This window comes from Plecotus auritus, assembly GCF_963455305.1.
Source record: "Plecotus auritus genome assembly, chromosome: 8".
NCBI lineage: Eukaryota > Metazoa > Chordata > Mammalia > Chiroptera > Vespertilionidae > Plecotus > Plecotus auritus.
The window spans coordinates 132,947,731-132,964,940 of record NC_137782.1 but is presented as its reverse complement, the minus strand read 5'-3'; the positions used below and the strand labels follow the sequence as shown (position 1 = coordinate 132,964,940).

Sequence of the window (17,210 nt, the reverse complement as noted above, 5' to 3'; positions counted from 1 at the left end):
CCACATTCTCATCAACACGTGTTATACTTCATTTTTTTGTTTTTTGTTTGAGGATGAGAAGTATTGTAATGCATGTATATGCCACATTTAAAAAATTCCATTCATCAGTTGATGGACATTTGGGTTCTTTCCATTTTTTGCTATTTTGAATAATGTTGCTATGAACATTGGTGTACAAGTATCCTAGTCCCTGCGTTCAATGTTTTTGGAAGTGGACCTGCTGGATCATAGAGTCGTTCTATATTTAACTTCTTGAGGAATCTACAGACTTCTGAGAAATCAGAGATAGTGCTCTGTAAGTTAGCTCTGGTCATCCTATCCTTCTCCTGAACAGACATCCCGGTGGGTGGGGAACGTCTCCCTTCTTCCGGCATCCACACTGCCCACCTCCCCCACTTCGTTGCTTTGGGAAAAGCACTTCTCTAAGCCTTTCTTACACAGAGGTCCGAGCAGCTGAACTGATGCTGATCCCAGTGTCCAGTTGGGCTCATCCAAGCGAACGGGGTTTGGGTGGGTCCCAGCGTGTCCTGCGCGGGCGGTGTTATGGGCAGGGGCGGAGGCTCCTCCCGGTGCTTTGAAATCTCCCCAGCGAAGCGGGCCGTGTCCACCCACTCTGGCGGAGGCGCGGGGCTGACCAGGTGAGACAGCCCAGAAGTCCCGGGCCCTGGGGCGGGCACAGCCCTGCCAGATGGGCACCTCCAGCGCAGAGTCCCCACTGAGCCCTGCTCCCAGCACGGCCGCCCTCGGTCCCGCCCGAGGCGGCCATTCGGGAGACTGAGTCCGGGAACGCGCGCCGCCCGGCGGGCCCGGCCCCCTCCGGCGTGTCCCAGCCTAGAGCTGCCCGGGGACGGCACCAGCGTCCCCAGCCGCGTGCGTGCCCGGGCGACTCCTAGGTACCCCCGCTTCGAGCCCGGACCCCGGGCACGCCTTGCGGAGCCAGCCGCTGGTGCCTGGGTGCCCCTTGGCCACCGGGGGCGGGGACAGCGAGTGCGAGGAGGCGGGCGCGGGACACGGGTGGCCTCGCGGCGGAGCCGCCCTCCCTCGGATCTGCCGCGGCGGCACGAGCGCAACCCGCGCCGGAGTCGGGAAAAGAGCCGGGAGAAGAGGAGGAAGAGGAAAGGAACCTGTTCTTTTCTGGGAGAAGCGGCTTTGTCCTCGGACCCGGAATAAAGAAACCCGACCCGGTCCGCTGGGCGCCAGGATGCCGCAGGTACTGAGCGCGCCCTCCCGGGAGATGCCCCGGGGAGATGCTTCCAAGGAACCCCGCGCCGCACCGGCCGCGGCGGGACAGAGGCTTTGCGTGGGGAGGGGCTTTTCAGGAGACTGGCAGTGGAGCTCGTTTCTTCAGGGGAGCCGGGCACCACTCCTGCCCTTAGGTGTAGCCTCCAAGCTCCGAGGACAAAGCTGAGAGCGGGCGAGGGCTGATCAGCAGGGGCTGCAAAGTGGCTTCCAGATTAGGAGGAGGAAGGGTCTGGCCAGGGGACCGGCGCTAACAGGCAGGGTTCCCAGGGGACACCTGATGGGAATAGGGTTCTTCTTTGAGAGGTGAGAATTAAGGATTAAAGGCCGCTGGACAATTTCTCCCCAAATCCTAAAATCTAACACCCTGCCCCACAAGAAGTTTTTAAAACCTGACTTTGAGCCTTCTGGCTGACATGCTTTTGGGTACCCTACCCTCCAGAGGTGCCATGCCTCCAAGACACAGGGCCTGCAAAGGGTATGGAGAATCCCACTGGTGGTCCCCTCGGACCTTTCAGCTCCTCACACCTGACAGGGGCAAAGGGCAAGGCCTGAGGGACAGAACTGAAGGCTCAGAGGAAGGAAATAAACCTGAGAAAAGTGGGGTGAGGAGCTGGGGAGAGAGGCAAGAATGGGGCCAAACTTAATTGGGATACAGAGGAACTTTAACCCTGGTCCCCCAAAGACAAGCTCAAATGTCTCATCTTTGAGGAATTGCGCAGCAGGCTTTCCTGGGGGCCATAGGGATCTCCCTTTTCCAGGAACCTCAGGTTTTCCATTGCTTCTCTCTCTGGCGTTCCTGATATTTCCAGGGCTCCCCAGGACCAGTCCTCCTTTAACACCCCAGCAACCTGGTCTGATGTTTTCAAGCCTGTGAAAGACTGGGACTAGGAGAGAAGGGAGGGGGGGGAAACAGGGGGACTTCCTGTTGTTCTCTGTCCCTGGCAGTGCAGAGGACAGCCCCTCCCCTCTCCATCTCCCATCTCAGCCCTATTAAGGGGTGTGATGGAGTCATCCAGGTTAGGATTTCCCTCCCCTTCTTTGCAGCTGACTGGGAGGCCTGAGCATTCCATAGTCATTCCTTGCAGTTCTAGGTGTAACACCCTCCCTCTCCAAGGACCTCCATGCTTTACAGACATTATTGATCTCCTGCCTGGAGGATGCCGAAACTCTATTTACCTCAGGACACACACCAGCCAAGGAAAGCATTTTGCTCCAGTGCCCCCTTCCTAAGCCATTCAGCGCTTAGGCTGTGACTTTTACCCTATAGCCTCTGCCTGGGGTCAAGCCTTGGTAAAGACTGTGGGTAGCTTGTAGGGTCACCGCAGACTTGTATGTTGGAACAGCAAGCCCAGTGAGGAGCAGGGAGGGTGGCTGCTAGGAGGCCGTGATTTTAGAGCAGAAGGAAAGAGACCAACTCATGGAGAGCAGACAGGGTTGTCTCAAAGCCCTCCCTCTTCAATTGTATTCAGAATCACTTTTTTCCCTTTTCTTTATTGATTAAGGTATTACTAGTACATATGTGTCCTTATCCCCCTATTGTCCCCCCACTCCCCCCACTCATGCCCCCACCCCCTGATGTCTGTTTCCATTGCGTGCATACAAGTCCTTTGGTTGATCTCTCTCAATGGTGTTAGTGAACTCACAATACCTCCCCTACCTTCCCTCTGAGGTATGATGGTCTGACCCATGCTTCTCTGTCTCTGCATCTGTTTTTGTTCATCAGTTTATGTTGTTCATTATATTCCATAAATGAGTGAGATCATGTGATATTTATCTTTCTCTGATTGGCTTATTTCGCTTAGCATAATGCTCTCCAGTTCCATCCATGCTGTTGCAAATGCTAAGAATTCCTTCTTTTTTATTGCAGTGTAGTATTCCATTGTGTAAATGTACCACAGTTTTCTAACCCACTCATCTGCTGATGGGCACTTTGGCTGGTTCCAAATCTTAGCTATGGTAAATTATGCTGCTATGAGCATAGGGGTGCATATATCCTTTCTGATTTGTGTTTCTAGTTTCTTGGGATATATTCCTAGAAGTGAGATCACTGGGTCAAATGGCAGTTCCATTTTTAGTTTTTTGGGAAAACTCCATACTGTTCTCCACAGTGGCTGCACCAGTCTGCATTTCCACCAGCAGTGCACGAGGGTTCCCTTTTTCTCCGAATCCTCACCAGCACTTGTCATTTGTTGATTTGTTGATGATAGCCATTCTGACAGGTGTGAGATGGTACCACATTGTTGTTTTGATTTGCATCTCTCGGATAATTAGTGACTTTGAGCATGTTTTCATATGTCTCTTGGCCTTCCTTGTGTCCTCTTTCGAAAAGTGTCTATTTAGGTCCTTTGCCCATTTTTTGATTGGGTTGTTTATCTTTCTTTTGTTAAGTTGTATGAGTTCCCTGTAAATGTTGGGGATTAAACCCTTATCGGTGATGACATTGGCAAATATGTTCTCCCATGCAGTGGGCTCTCTTGTTGTTTTGTTGTGGTTTCTTTGGCTGTACAGAAGCTTTTTATTTTGATGTAGTCCCATTTGTTTATTTTCTCTTTAGTTTCCATTGCCCTAGGAGCTGTATCGGTGAAGATATTGCTTTGGTATATGTCTGAGATTTCACTGCCTGTGGATTCCTCTAATATTTTTATGGTTTCCCATCTTTATGTTTAAGACCTTTATCCATTTTGAGTTTATTTTTGTGTATGTGTAAGTTGGTGGTCTAGCTTCATGTTTTTGCATGTATCTGTCCAATTTTCCCAACACCATTTATTGAAGAGACTGTCTTGACTCCATTGTATGTTCTTGCCTCCTCTGTTAAATATTAATTGAGCATAGTGGTTTAGGTCGATTTCTGGGTTCTCTATTCTATTTCATTGGTCTATATGTCTGTTCTTGTGCCAGGACCAGGAAGTTTTGAGAACAGTGGCTTTGTAATCCACTGTCACCACTCCTGTTCAACATAGTTCTGGATGTGCTAGCCATAGCAATTAGACAAGAAGAAGAAATAAAAGGCATCCAAATTGGAAAAGAAAATGTAAAACTGTCATTATTCGCAGATGACATGATACTGCACATAGAAAACCCTAAAGACTCCATCAAAAAATTATTAGACTTAATAAATGAATCCGGCAATGTAGCAGGATACAAAATTAACACCAAGAAATCTATGGCATTTTTATACACCAATAGTGAATTTACAAAAAGAGAGATTATAAAAACAATCCCATTTACCATTGCACCAAAAAAATTAAGATACCTAGGAATAAACTTAACTAAGGAGGTAAAAGACCTCTACTTAGAAAACTACAGGACACTGAAAAAAGAGATAGAGGAAGACATAAACAGATGGAAGAACATACCGTGTTCATGGATTGGTAGAATCAACATCATTAAAATGTCCATACTACCCAAAGCAATCTATAGATTCAATGCACTCCCCATTTAAAATACCAACGGCATATTTCACAGACCTAGAATGAACTCTCCAAAAATTCATCTGGAATAAAAAAAGACCCCGAATAGCCTCAGCAATCCCGAGAAAGAAGAACAAAGTAGGAGGCATCTCAATACCAGATACCAAGCTGTATTACAAAGCCACTGTTCTCAGAATCACTTCTTTTAAGCAACAGAGTGGGACACTTCCACAAGGACAAAGTTCAGGCTGTCAGGACAGGAAATTGAGTTTGGAGCAGGTCACTTTCCTTCCCTTCAGCCTCCCACACTCCCAACTTTGGTCCCTGAGAAAAAGTGTAACATTTCAGAGTCCTCAGTGGAAGGGAAATAAACAGAGCCAGTGTCTGATTGTCTCTATAGCAATCCAATCTTCCCTGAATGAGTGGGTATGTGGTTGATAATAATTTCTCTTCTCTCACTTTTTTTTTTTATTTCCACTCCATCACCCAATGTTCACTCTGAGCAGGTGGCTAATGGATCTGCTTAGGTTACAGGATGGTTTTAAATTTGGCTGAATTCACTCAGATATATAGCCAACTGTTTGTTTGTCTTTTAAAGGCTTAGGATGGAGCTGAACCCCAAAGATGCTGGCAGGGACACTCTGACTCATTAAGACAGAACTGAGTGTCAGCAGAGAGAGAAGACAGCTTCTCAGGCATCATCCCAGAGGAATTCCCAGCTGTGTTGCTCAAGGCATCATCTGGCCACCATGGGAGTCATGGATGAGAATGCTACCAACATCTCCACTGGCTTCCTTTCTGTGCTTGACCCCCACGGAGCTCAGGCTGCTTCCTTCCCATTTAACTTCAGCTATGGCGACTACGATATACCCTTGGATGAAGATGAGGATGTGACCAATTCTCTGACTTTTTTTGCTGCCAAGATTGTCATTGGCATGGCCCTGGTGGGCATCATGCTGGTCTGTGGCATTGGCAACTTCATCTTCATTGCTGCCCTGGCCCGCTACAAGAAGCTTCGCAACCTCACTAACCTACTCATTGCCAACCTGGCCATCTCTGATTTCCTGGTGGCCATTGTCTGCTGCCCCTTTGAGATGGACTACTATGTGGTGCGCCAGCTCTCCTGGGAGCATGGCCACATCCTGTGCGCTTCTGTCAACTACCTGCGTACTGTCTCTCTCTACGTCTCCACCAATGCTTTGCTGGCTATTGCCATCGACAGGTGAGTAAAGGGACAGTGGGGACAACAAAGGAAGGGGCATTGGAATTGTTGGTTGCAATTATAATTGAGGAGAGATATCTGTATTCACCATAGATGTGGATGTATAAGGGCTCAAAAGTTGGCCCCATGGCTTCTTGGCCTTTTTGCTAAGATCAAGTGTACTATGAAAAGTTAGCTCATTGACTGACAGTGAGAAGGGTTCTAGATTTCTAGCTGTGGGCAGGCTGGAGGTAGCAGAGCCCTGAAGACTGGGCAGTGGGAAGGCTTTGGATCCCTCTGCTATGGTTATGCTCCTAGATATTGTATCTGTTCAAGGTCTAGAGAGAGACAGGTAAGAGTAGGGGTGGAGGGACAATATTAAATGCTAGGCAGGTAAGTCTTGAGTCAACTTAAATATCTTGACGGAGATTCCTGTCTTATTAAGACTTCCTCTACTGAAACATGAACTACCCAGCTCCACCAGCACCAGTTGATTTTAAAATAAGATCGAGGGATTTGTTTTGAAAAACAAACAAACTAACTAAAAAAAAAAAAAACCCAAAAGAGAACATATGCTTATTTACTCTTAGTTGTTGCAGCGGTCGGTTTGCCCCTCTTCATACATTTGCATGCAGCAGCATAGAAGACCTGTTTCTCCTGAAGGTAAATAAAATCCGTAAGAGCAGCCTATGCAAATCTTTCTGATGTTATGCTTAGTCTTTTCATTTAGTATAATCACCTGTGCTAATGACCAGGGTGGTTTCTGGTTCCCTCAGGACAATCTTTGCAAGCTCCTCTCATTACAAAATACCTTGTTACAATGTAGAGACAATTACCTTGAGGGTCAAATCAGGCCTTCGTGTACTTGAATCTGAACTGCCCGTCTCTCTCCCTTAACCCAGAAAGCCTGAAGCACAGATGTTCTCCCTGTTCCATGGCCTCAGGGCTCTGGTGGAGTTCAGCCTGTCTCTCATAGTTGGGACAATGTTCCGGGAAGCAGCACAGCAAATGGAGCCTGTTTTCTGGAGTCATAGGCAGGACAATCAGGGGTACACTAACCTGGAAAGAGACCACTCCTGAGGAAAGGGGGTTGAAAAGGAACCAGGCTTTAAAGCCATTGAGGGGTGGAGCCTTGGGAAGGAAGGTGTCAGGGAGTTAGCAGCTTAAATAGCCCTTAGTCTGCACCCATAGAAAGTGCTTAGAGGGTCATCCCTGCAGAGGTCTACTTCTCTTTGGCCAAGGTCTTCCACATGAGTGACAGAGCCCCACAGTATATTGTCCATCCAGGATGCACCCTGAGTGGACCTACAGAAGGAGCAGGAGGGGGAAAATCAAGCTGGGTATCTGCCCTTAAGTCCCCTTCATAGCCATGGAAGAAAGCTCCAGGGACCTTATCTTTGACCTTTTTTACAAGTAGAAGCTACCACCACCTCTCTTAGTACATCAACAGGACAAAGCATACAGGGTCATTTCCTGAAGTTTCATTCTAGCTAGACATCTTTTCACAAGGGGTGTTCTCAGCCACTAACAGTGGGTGGGACCCTGCTGTCTGGGTGAAATCCATTTCACTTGTCAAAAGGTGTAACACTGTAGTAGGGAGTGGCTTCAAGGATAAGTTAATGGGAATTGGGTTATTTTGAACATGTATTGGTTATTTTGAACATGGAGAGATCTGTATTGATCTACTGAACTCCTACAAGTCCTTATCCTACTTTCATACTAAACTCTGCTTGTCTGAAATACCTCAGGCATTTCTCTGGTAGTGTGAGTATATATAATGCAATTTAAATACAATAAGAAAGATTAATTGGGGAATCTGCACAGCATCATAGAGACTGCTGTTGTTCAGAATGGAGTCGTGAGTGGAAACTTGCACCCAGACATTGGAAGACAGCATTGTTACCTGCACAGGGCCATCCAACGGCCTTGGCCAACTAACTAGCTGTGCCAGTACATTAAGTTCTTTTATTGATGTTTGTAATCTTTGCTTCAAATCATTTTTATTTTTGTGTGTCTTTACCATCTAATTCCAATTTACTAGTAGTCTAGGACTTCACTGATTATTGTCTGGTCTCATGTGTTGTTCAGGACTTGATCAGTAGATTTTCAGGTTTGATTTGTTTAGTTTTGGACAACTAATTTTTATCTTGATATAAAAATATACCTACGGTTATAAAAATACATTTTAAAAATGAAATTTCTATAGGAAAATAATGTTAGCAGTTATTCTGCCTGGGTTTAAGTTCCTGCAGTACCACCTATTAGCCTTATATTAATTTTTTGACCTTACTCTTCCTCAGTTTTCTCATGTATAAAATGGAAATAATAAGAAAACCTAATGTATTGGGTTGCCGTGAGGATTAAATTATATAATATATGTAATCATTTGAACAATGTTTAAAACAAAATAAACACTAAATAAACAGTGGATATTATAGTTCTTGAATTAACCCTTGAAGGAATAACAACAACAAAAACACGCACACAGATAAATGAATGAATATTTCTGATTGGTTAACCTCTTTGTTTTCATTGAAGTGATTGTTTTAGTGATGTGATTTAAAAGATAATAATACAAGGTTTCTAAGAAACACTGCTATCAAGATATAGCAGAACAGAATGGTTACTCTTCTACCTGCCTGGACTTCTTTGTTTCTGTTGTTGGTTCCATGGTTTTCCCAGGCATCTAAACTAGCAAGTCTCCTCTGTCCTGGCTGCTCTCTCCCTTTCTCCAGCATTCATTTCATTTCCAGGTTCTGCCAATACTTACCCCTCCCTCCCATCTATTCACTCATGGCTGGACTATCACAGTCTCCTCTTGGCCTTCCATGTTTCTTGGCTCTGTTCTCTGCCAACCTACTCCCCTCATAATCCTCCCTAAACATACATTCACTCATTCATTCATTCATTCATTCATTCATTCATTCAAATAATGCATTTTTGTAGAACGACTGCATGTGACAGATACTATTCTAAGCATTGGGGATATGATGAATAAGAAAAAAATTTCTTTGCCCTCATGGAACTTACATCCATGGGATGGAGAGAGTTAACAGTCAGGCAAACAAACAAGAAAGGTATTTTTAGGGCATGAGAAATACTCTGAGCAAAAGCAAACAAACACTAAAATATTGAGAGTGACTGAGGGTGGGAGATATCAGGTGTAGAGTCAGGAAAAGTGTGTCTGAGGGAAGACTTTTGAACCTACCTCTGAAAGATGGAGGAGGGAAAAAAAAAAAAGCCAGCCTTGTGAAGACTGATAAAAAAGCATCCCAGATAAAGGGAATAATAAGTGCAAAGGCCCTGAACAGGAACAAACCTGGTGGTTTCTAAGAACAAAGAGAAGGCCCCTGTGGCCTGAGGGAATAAAGCAAGACTGCAGCCAAATTAATCTTCTGTCTTGTATGTCTCCCCTCTGATTCTAAAGACCTCAAAGAACTCCATTGTCTACAACATATGCCTCAAACTCCTTCGCCTGCTCTTGAAACCTTCCATTATTGAGCCTAAGGCTGTCTCCCAGTCTCATGCTGGGTAAACACATTTATGTCCTGTTTTCCAAATAAGGTTACAATATTTTTGAAGGTTGCTACTATGGTTGACTACATTTCTATTTGCTTGGTGCCAGGAACTATTGAGAGTGAAGTTTCACTAAAATCCTAGGTGCCCATAATTCACAGAGAGCAAAAGCTTATAAAAGAAGTAAGTCATGGTCCCTGCTCTCTGGAGCTCACCACCTAAAGTGGGAGAGGTGGGTGGGGAGTGAGGTGACACTTATGAAACAATTAAAGGATAAAGAATAAATTTTAAATGAAATTTACAGAAGGGTGAGATCATCGTGAATCTGAGTAGTTAAAGGAGGTTTCATGGAAGAGGGGGACTTTTTAACTGGCTTTCAACAAATGGTGATCAGCAAAGTAGAGGAGAGGTTTTCTAAGAGGAACAGTGTTTACAACAGCCTAGAAGTGGGAATGCTTGAGGCAGGAGGTCCCTTGCAGAGGATGTAGGGCAGAGACAAGGAACATATGGAAAATCAAGTTAAAAAAGGACAAGGTCATATTCCAGAAGATCTCAAAATCTAGACACAGGGAGTCAGATCTGATGGCAGCAGGAAACTGAAAAAGATCATCAGAGGACCCCTGGCCCTCTGGATCTTTGTTTTTTCTTTGATATGGAGACACCTGTACTGTCCTTGAGGTGTATCCTTCAGATCCCAGAGCATGTGGGCCACTGCGGGACCTTCCTTTCTTTTACCCCAAATCCAGGGGAAACTGACTAGTCTGCCTGCCATTGTCAGCTCTCCTCTTCTGTCTGAATGAGGCCAGTTAAGGCATGAGTAATAATTCTCAGTCCCAGGTCCTACAAGTGCTACCAGGTGAGTTATTGGTCAGAGCTGGCTGGCCCAAGGAGTAAGTCATGCAATCCCTGCCCATACCACGACTGGCCTAGTAGCTGCTGCAACCTCCACTTCCATGGTTTGATCTGGGGCTGGGTCCTGGAGACAGAGAGGGAGCCAAAATGCTCTTGGTTTAATCACGCAGCCCGCTATCACCATACCATTACTGCCTGGACATTTCTTTGTCTATCAGCCTTCATTCTTTGTTGGCTCGAAGTGGATCTGGACCTGAGCCACTGTAGTGGTAGACACACAGGGCAAGCCAAGGGCATACTCAGAAGCTGCCAATTGCCTGACTCCTTCTTGGAACATCAATAGGTAGAAACCAGCTGTGATGGAGAGAAAAAAGAAGGACTATTTGATGCCAGGAGAAGGGTAGGATGAAGGGCTATTGCTTGCTTTGGTTAAAGGGGTGGGGACAAATGGCGTATTTGAGAACCCACTGCATTTGGAGCAAGCTATGGATGGGTCTGCATCATGGTCCTGTCAATTTCTAGCTGTGTGGCTTTTGGCAGGTTATTTAGCCTCTCCAAATCTTAGTCTGCTCATCTGTAAAATGGGTATTTTTGCTCTCTTAGCTATTCTAATGAGAAAGTGGATTTGAAAATGTGCTGTAATTTGTAAACTGCTTTACAAACATAAGCAAGTGTTACTAATACTAGAGTTTTGATCCTAGCATAGCCAAGGCTGGTGGCAATCCTTAAAGTAATTTCTGCAATTTGCTTATTGGTAAATGTATTTGGAAGGCCTCTTGCTCAGTTCCTGGAACTAAGCCTGGGGATAGAGTTAGGGTGATGTCAGAGAAAGCCAGGATGAAAAAACTATCAGATGGGTAGTCACGGATTACCTGAAGGTTTAGTTTTAATATGAAAATAAGTAGAATCAGTAAAATATATCCAATAAAATAGAAAGTAGTAGAGAACTTTTAAATGCAGGTGAGAGAAAATTGCTATGTATACAGAATAGCTCTGAAAAAATACATTCTAGGACACTAACAGTTTCTTGTGTATTAATAGCCTGTTGTTGTTTATATACAGTGTTTGTTTGGATCTTACAGTATCTCTGTGAGGTTGGTGAGACAGGTAATATCCCTATGTTACAGAAAAGGAAATTGAGCTCACAGGGCTAAGAAAAATGGCTCAAGTTCACATAACAAGTTTGTGGCAAACCTGGGACTAGATTCTTGGTCTTCTGACTCCTAGGCCAGCATTCTCTCCTACTTTCTCATTGAAAAAACACTTTGGCTTTGAAACATTATAAAGATGTAGGAAGTTACTTTTGGGAAAAGAAGGAATAGAAGTATATAGTGAAAATTCATATACTAAACATGTATGAATATAGAAATATTCTTTGACAAAGTAATCAACGAAACATGGTGGTGTAGATAGAGAGGGAGAGAGCTAGTGAGAGCAAAAACACTAAGTTCTTAGTTTTTGCTATGAGTCAGAGCAAGTTTGGTGCACTCATTGTAGCAGGAGCGCATGGCTTTTGTGAAGGATGACAAAAGCACTGCCAACACTCTGCAGACACTGCATTCCACCCTTCTGCACTAAGAGGTTGGCGAGAGTGCCAACGATGGTTGCCGGTGGTGGAGCATGTCAAGCAGACAGCTGGGTGTTCAGAGGGTGGACACAACCTATCCAACTTCACCTAATATCTGAAAGCTATAAAACAGCAGGAGTCTCACTCCAGTGAACTCTCCAAATGACACACTCAATGGAGCTGGCTACTTGGGGGGCAGAGGGTAGGACAGAAACAGCAATATTATAAGCAGAAGAAAAAAAATAAGAATGAACCTCCTCTTCCAATCAAAATTCCAAGAAAAATGAACTCAAAGGGATTGGTTTAAAAAAACAGAATTGGTTTGGCTTTCTTTCCTACCCCTGTCACATTTGCTCTTGGCTCTACCTGGAGTAAGCTGTAGGCATGTGAGAATGTGTTTATTTCCAATGTTGATTAGTCATTCCCTCCCACTTAACTTCCTATCTTTCTTCTCCTCCAATCTCCATCCCCTGCAAGATCAGAAAGTCTTCCAGGAAATCAAAGTTCCTGCATAAGTATGTGCACTCACTCTGGGGAGGAGGCTTTCATGCCACACAAATGACTCACATCCCTCAGAAAGTGCTCTGTCTTTGCTCCTGGACTTCTGTGGTAACAGCAGTGTGGCTTTTTGGGGGGAGAGAACAAAAGCAGTATCTTTTACTATCTGGTGCTTTGTGGTTAAAAAAGATACATTCATGTATATTCTCAATTGATTTTCTCATCAATCATGTCAGATAGGGTTAAATGTTTTCTACCAAGGGTCCTATGGTATATGACTTTGAGAAAGCCACTCATCTCTCACTGGCCTCTATTTTTCCACCTAGAAAGTAAAATAAATGATCACATGTATTCCTCCCCCTTTGCATGAAGAGCAATGTTTTAAAAAATGTGGAATGAAGACAAAACTTTGCCCACTGCTTCCACTGGAAAGAGCAAGTTCTCCCAATAAGTCTTTGGAACGATCAGGCCCTTGCAACTCTAAACTCTGGGCTAATTAGAATGAATGATCCTGAAGACAGGAAGGACCTGGGAATAATGCCAGGCTAGAAACTGATGGCAGGCATTATTACTACATTTAATAGTAATAGTTACCCTTTATTGAGTATATGCCAGGAATTGTGTATACATTAGCATACTTCATCCTTAAAAACAAACAAAAACATTTGCAGATAAGGAAACTGAGATTCAGAGAGATGAAACAAAACTTGCTTGAGGTTGCAACAGCTAGTAAGGGGTGGAACTGGGGTTCAAATTCAAGCCTGCCTTTCTTGAAAGCCCCTATACCATTGGTTTTCCCTCCACACACCCCATTCGGTTGCAAAGATCTCGTCATCGAGCACTTTCTTGGCACAGCGGCTGACCCGTTTGTGTTCTTGTCTAGATATCTGGTCATTGTCCACCCGCTGAGACCCCGGATGAAGTATCAGACAGCCACGGCCTTGATCGCCCTGGTGTGGGCGGTGTCCGTCCTCATCGCCATCCCTTCCGCCTACTTCACAACGGAAACGGTTCTCATCATTGTCAAGAACCAGAAGAAGATCTTCTGCGGCCAGATCTGGCCGGTGGACCAGCAGATCTACTACAAGTCCTACTTCCTCTTCATCCTCGGCCTGGAGTTCGTGGGCCCGGTGGTCGTCATGACGCTGTGCTACGCCAGGATCTCGCGGGAACTCTGGTTCAAGGCCGTCCCGGGTTTCCAGACGGAGCAGATCCGGAAGCGGCTGCGCTGCCGCCGGAAGACGGTGCTGGTGCTCATGTGCATCCTCACCGCCTACGTGCTGTGCTGGGCACCCTTCTACGGCTTCACCGTCGTGCGCGACTTCTTCCCCGCCGTGTTCGTGAAGGAGAAGCACTACCTCACGGCCTTCTACATCGTCGAGTGCATCGCCATGAGCAACAGCATGATCAACACCCTGTGCTTCGTGACGGTCAAGAACAACACCATCAAGTACTTCAAGAGGATCATGCTGCTCCACTGGAAGTCTTCTTCCAACGGCAGTAAGTCCAGCGCGGACCTTGATCTCAAAACCATGGGGGTGCCTGCCACCGAAGAGGTGGACTGCATCAGGCTGAAATAACCCAAGGGGCCTTGAAAAGTCTGAACGGGACTTTGGGGACACTGACCAGTGTACTTAGATACACATTATCAACACCAAGAACTCTTGGTTTGCCGCAGAGGGCAGAGTAAATGGACAGCTATATGAACATGGTGTCCAAGGAGCTCAGATTTTCTAAAACGGGTGTGATTAGACACCATCACCAGTGACTGACATTCACTGAACGTCTAATTTGTGCAAAGAGGAGGCACTGGTAAAACCTGTGTATGTTGATGACACTGAATGGTCCCAAAGAAGTAAGGGTTAAACCAAGAAAAAATTTGAGCATGGACAGCCTAGAATAAGGAGGTTGCAGAGGGAACCTGAGTAGGCATCTAGACAGTGGTACATGTGTTTGTAGCGTGAGGGTCTCTCGGGACAACCTCAGCGACACATCAGACATTGATGTAACCCATTTCTATGATTGTTTTTAGGCTTGACTTCACTCCTAACATTTGTGGGGTTGGAGTAAGAATACAGACATCCTCCCAGTTCTTTCTTCAGCCCTTCTCTTCTCACTCCTGGTCCCGACTCTCACTGGGAGGAGCCTTACACGCACGCACATGGACACCTCAGCATACATGGCAAGTTCTATCCAAACCCTCTTCCCGCATATTGCCCCATGGCCACGCCTCAGGCTTAGGGCCCATATGTAGTGAAGCTCATGATTATAAGGATGGACCCTGGGAAGAGGCCGCAGAAACCCTGGAAACTGTTTGGACAGGGAATTATGAGGTCTGGGTACCTGGAACAAGTCAAGAGGGGGAAAGCTAGGCTCAGGATGGGTATGTCCCCTTGGATCAATGGCCTCTCCCTCAATGGGAGGGGTCCAGTCAGAGGATCTCTGAAAAGGGGTTGGGGGGGCTCAAGGAAGGGGTTTAGGTTCACTTGGTCTTAGGGTGATACTGCTTCCACCTCTCAGTTATTCTGATTTGGACCAGTTAGACTTCTCCTTAAGTCCTTCTCATGTCTCCATGTTTGTGAAGCATAGACTGTTTGAAAGGAGACACACACCTCATGAATGTGGCTGTCAGCCATTTTTTCATTCACGCCAGCTTTCACCCTTATTGGTACAATTTAAGGGCAAGATGTCTTTGTCCCTGGTGCCTGAATCCCATCATAGATATTATTCCTTTGGATTAAACCTTGATGCTCTTTTAAAAATGGAGGTACTTTTTGGAGGCATAACCCATCACATTTCCATCCCTTAATGCAAATGAAGTCATGCAATCCAGTGGCAGGTGATGAAGCTCAGTGGTAGGGCCCTGGGTACTTAGGAAAGAAAGGGACATACAAATGGTGGTGGTGGGAGAGTCAGCTAACAATGAGGCTCACTGAGAGCTTGTCCCACTTTCCAATCACCTCCTTTGTTTGGTGTTTTGAATATTGGAATATGGAGTTTTTGAGCTAAAAGATCTGATCCATCCTTGGCTTTGTCACCTCTGTGACCCTGGGTAAAGCCTCTTGGAGGGGATGAAGATAGCTACTGAGGGGGGTGGTGGTTGTGAATAGCCAATGAGATAATATCTGGAAAAACTCTTTCAACCACACAACTAATCAAAAGAATAGACTAATAACTGTGTGTAATGTGCCTGGACATGGAAAAACTTGTAAGCTTGGCTTATGTATCTAGAAACCTCACTACCTTCCCCTTCCACTATCCTTTGTATAAATTATTCTCTCAGCCATGCTATATGCATTATGTTCTTAATAAGTTGGTACAATAAGGCAGTGAAAGTTGGTGGCGGAAGTATAAAAGGAAATGGTAGATCAGTTTCCAGTCAGAAGACAAGCTTAGGGTTTTAGAATAAAAGCATCTTTATGATCATGGAAGTGCTGACCATCTTCCTATGCCTGTTCCCCAGCCAGCATGAATCTGGGCAATGTGGTACTTGATTCTCAATCTGTTTTTTGTTTTCATGAGGGTGTATAGCTATAGAATTGACTTGTCCTTTTCTTCTTAAATATAATGCTATTTAAGTGAAACCTATATTGTGCATCTCCCCCTTCAAATATAGTCAACTGTTTATTTTTTGTAGCAAAGTTTATTATTTATAGTTATTTTATTTCTCTGGAAGATACATTTTAAAAATCTGTTATTTTTTCCATTCATCATCCAGCACATTTACCCTACCGTTTAATCAGAATACTCTCAGAGAAAAAAGAAATTAATGAAAATACTAGCCTAAATCCAATATGCCTTGGAAGGCAATCCTTACTTTTTATAAAATCATATATTGCATTATTAAATCAGGAAAGTTAGTTTTTACACTAAAAATAATAAAATGATCTCATTTGTTGTCAATATGTTCACCTTTCCATTAGGAATGGCTATATTAAATAGGAACTTTTTAGATGTGACAACCAAACCTTTTTTGGCTTTTCAGCCTAAAATGTACCTTTTTAAAAAACTCATTTACCTGTAATATTTCTAGATATTGTATCTGATTGTGATTTTACAGTGAATGAAATTGTTGTGTAGTTATCAAGTGAAATAAAAAATCCCAAGTATATAATCACTCAACATGGTGTTTCAGTAATTTCCACCCCACCCCACTTTTCCTAGTTATAGTGTGATGGTTCTTTGAGTGAACACCAAATAAATTCTGATTCCATCATCAGATGAATTGTGATAAGTGTTAACTCATATTCATATTGCCTACGAACTTCTCTTCATCCTAAAGAAATTTAATTGATTTATATTTCTTCCTAGAAGTCTTCAGTTGGTAAAACCATTAATACCTTTTAGCATCTGAGTGCCAGGACTGGAAATCTGAGGACCTGTTTATGCCTGTTATATAAGCTAAGGTTAAAGCTTTGAACAAGCTTAAAGGTTTGCAAAGTGAACCAGGAGATGAACCTACAGCACCAAGCCTTGTTCAGGTTAGTGGCTGATTCAGTGGACTGAGCAGTAGCCTGCCCAGTTGATGGCTTCTCCAAAAAACTGGTGGCAAGCCCAACAAGTGGACACTTTTGCTTTTGTGTTTCTTTTCTGTTCCCTACATACTTTCATTATGCAGAGAGATAGGCACATTGTCTTATGTAGAAGGATAAAGATGTGATTTGTGAAGTCAAACCATTTCCTTAATTAAAGTAAAAGAGAAAGGCAGATTTACAACAAAGCTTTTAGAAATTTGTCTAATGAGTACATAGTTAAAAATAATTTCTTAAGTCAAGGCACTAAAGCATGGCAATGTGATAGTCACCACAGCAAAGCCCTCAGCATGAAACAAGTTCCATGCTCATTTTGGAAAAGCATACTAAAAACCTTGTGAGATGGCCAGGAAATTATAAATATGAGCTCTGTTCCTTGAAAACTATGATAG

At 44.4% G+C, this 17,210-nt stretch overlaps 1 protein-coding gene across 1 annotated transcript; it reads left to right on the top strand.

Moving 5' to 3' along the window:
* Nucleotides 1–610: 610 nt before the first annotated feature.
* PROKR1 (prokineticin receptor 1) lies at nucleotides 611–16,406 on the top strand. The gene is made up of 3 exons (XM_080685011.1): nucleotides 611–1,210; nucleotides 5,251–5,874; nucleotides 13,170–16,406. The coding sequence occupies exons 2-3, from the start codon at nucleotides 5,402–5,404 to the stop codon at nucleotides 13,864–13,866; spliced, it is 1,170 nt and encodes a 389-aa protein (XP_080541137.1). The 5' UTR covers nucleotides 611–1,210; nucleotides 5,251–5,401; the 3' UTR covers nucleotides 13,867–16,406.
* The last annotated feature ends 804 nt before the right edge of the window (nucleotides 16,407–17,210 follow it).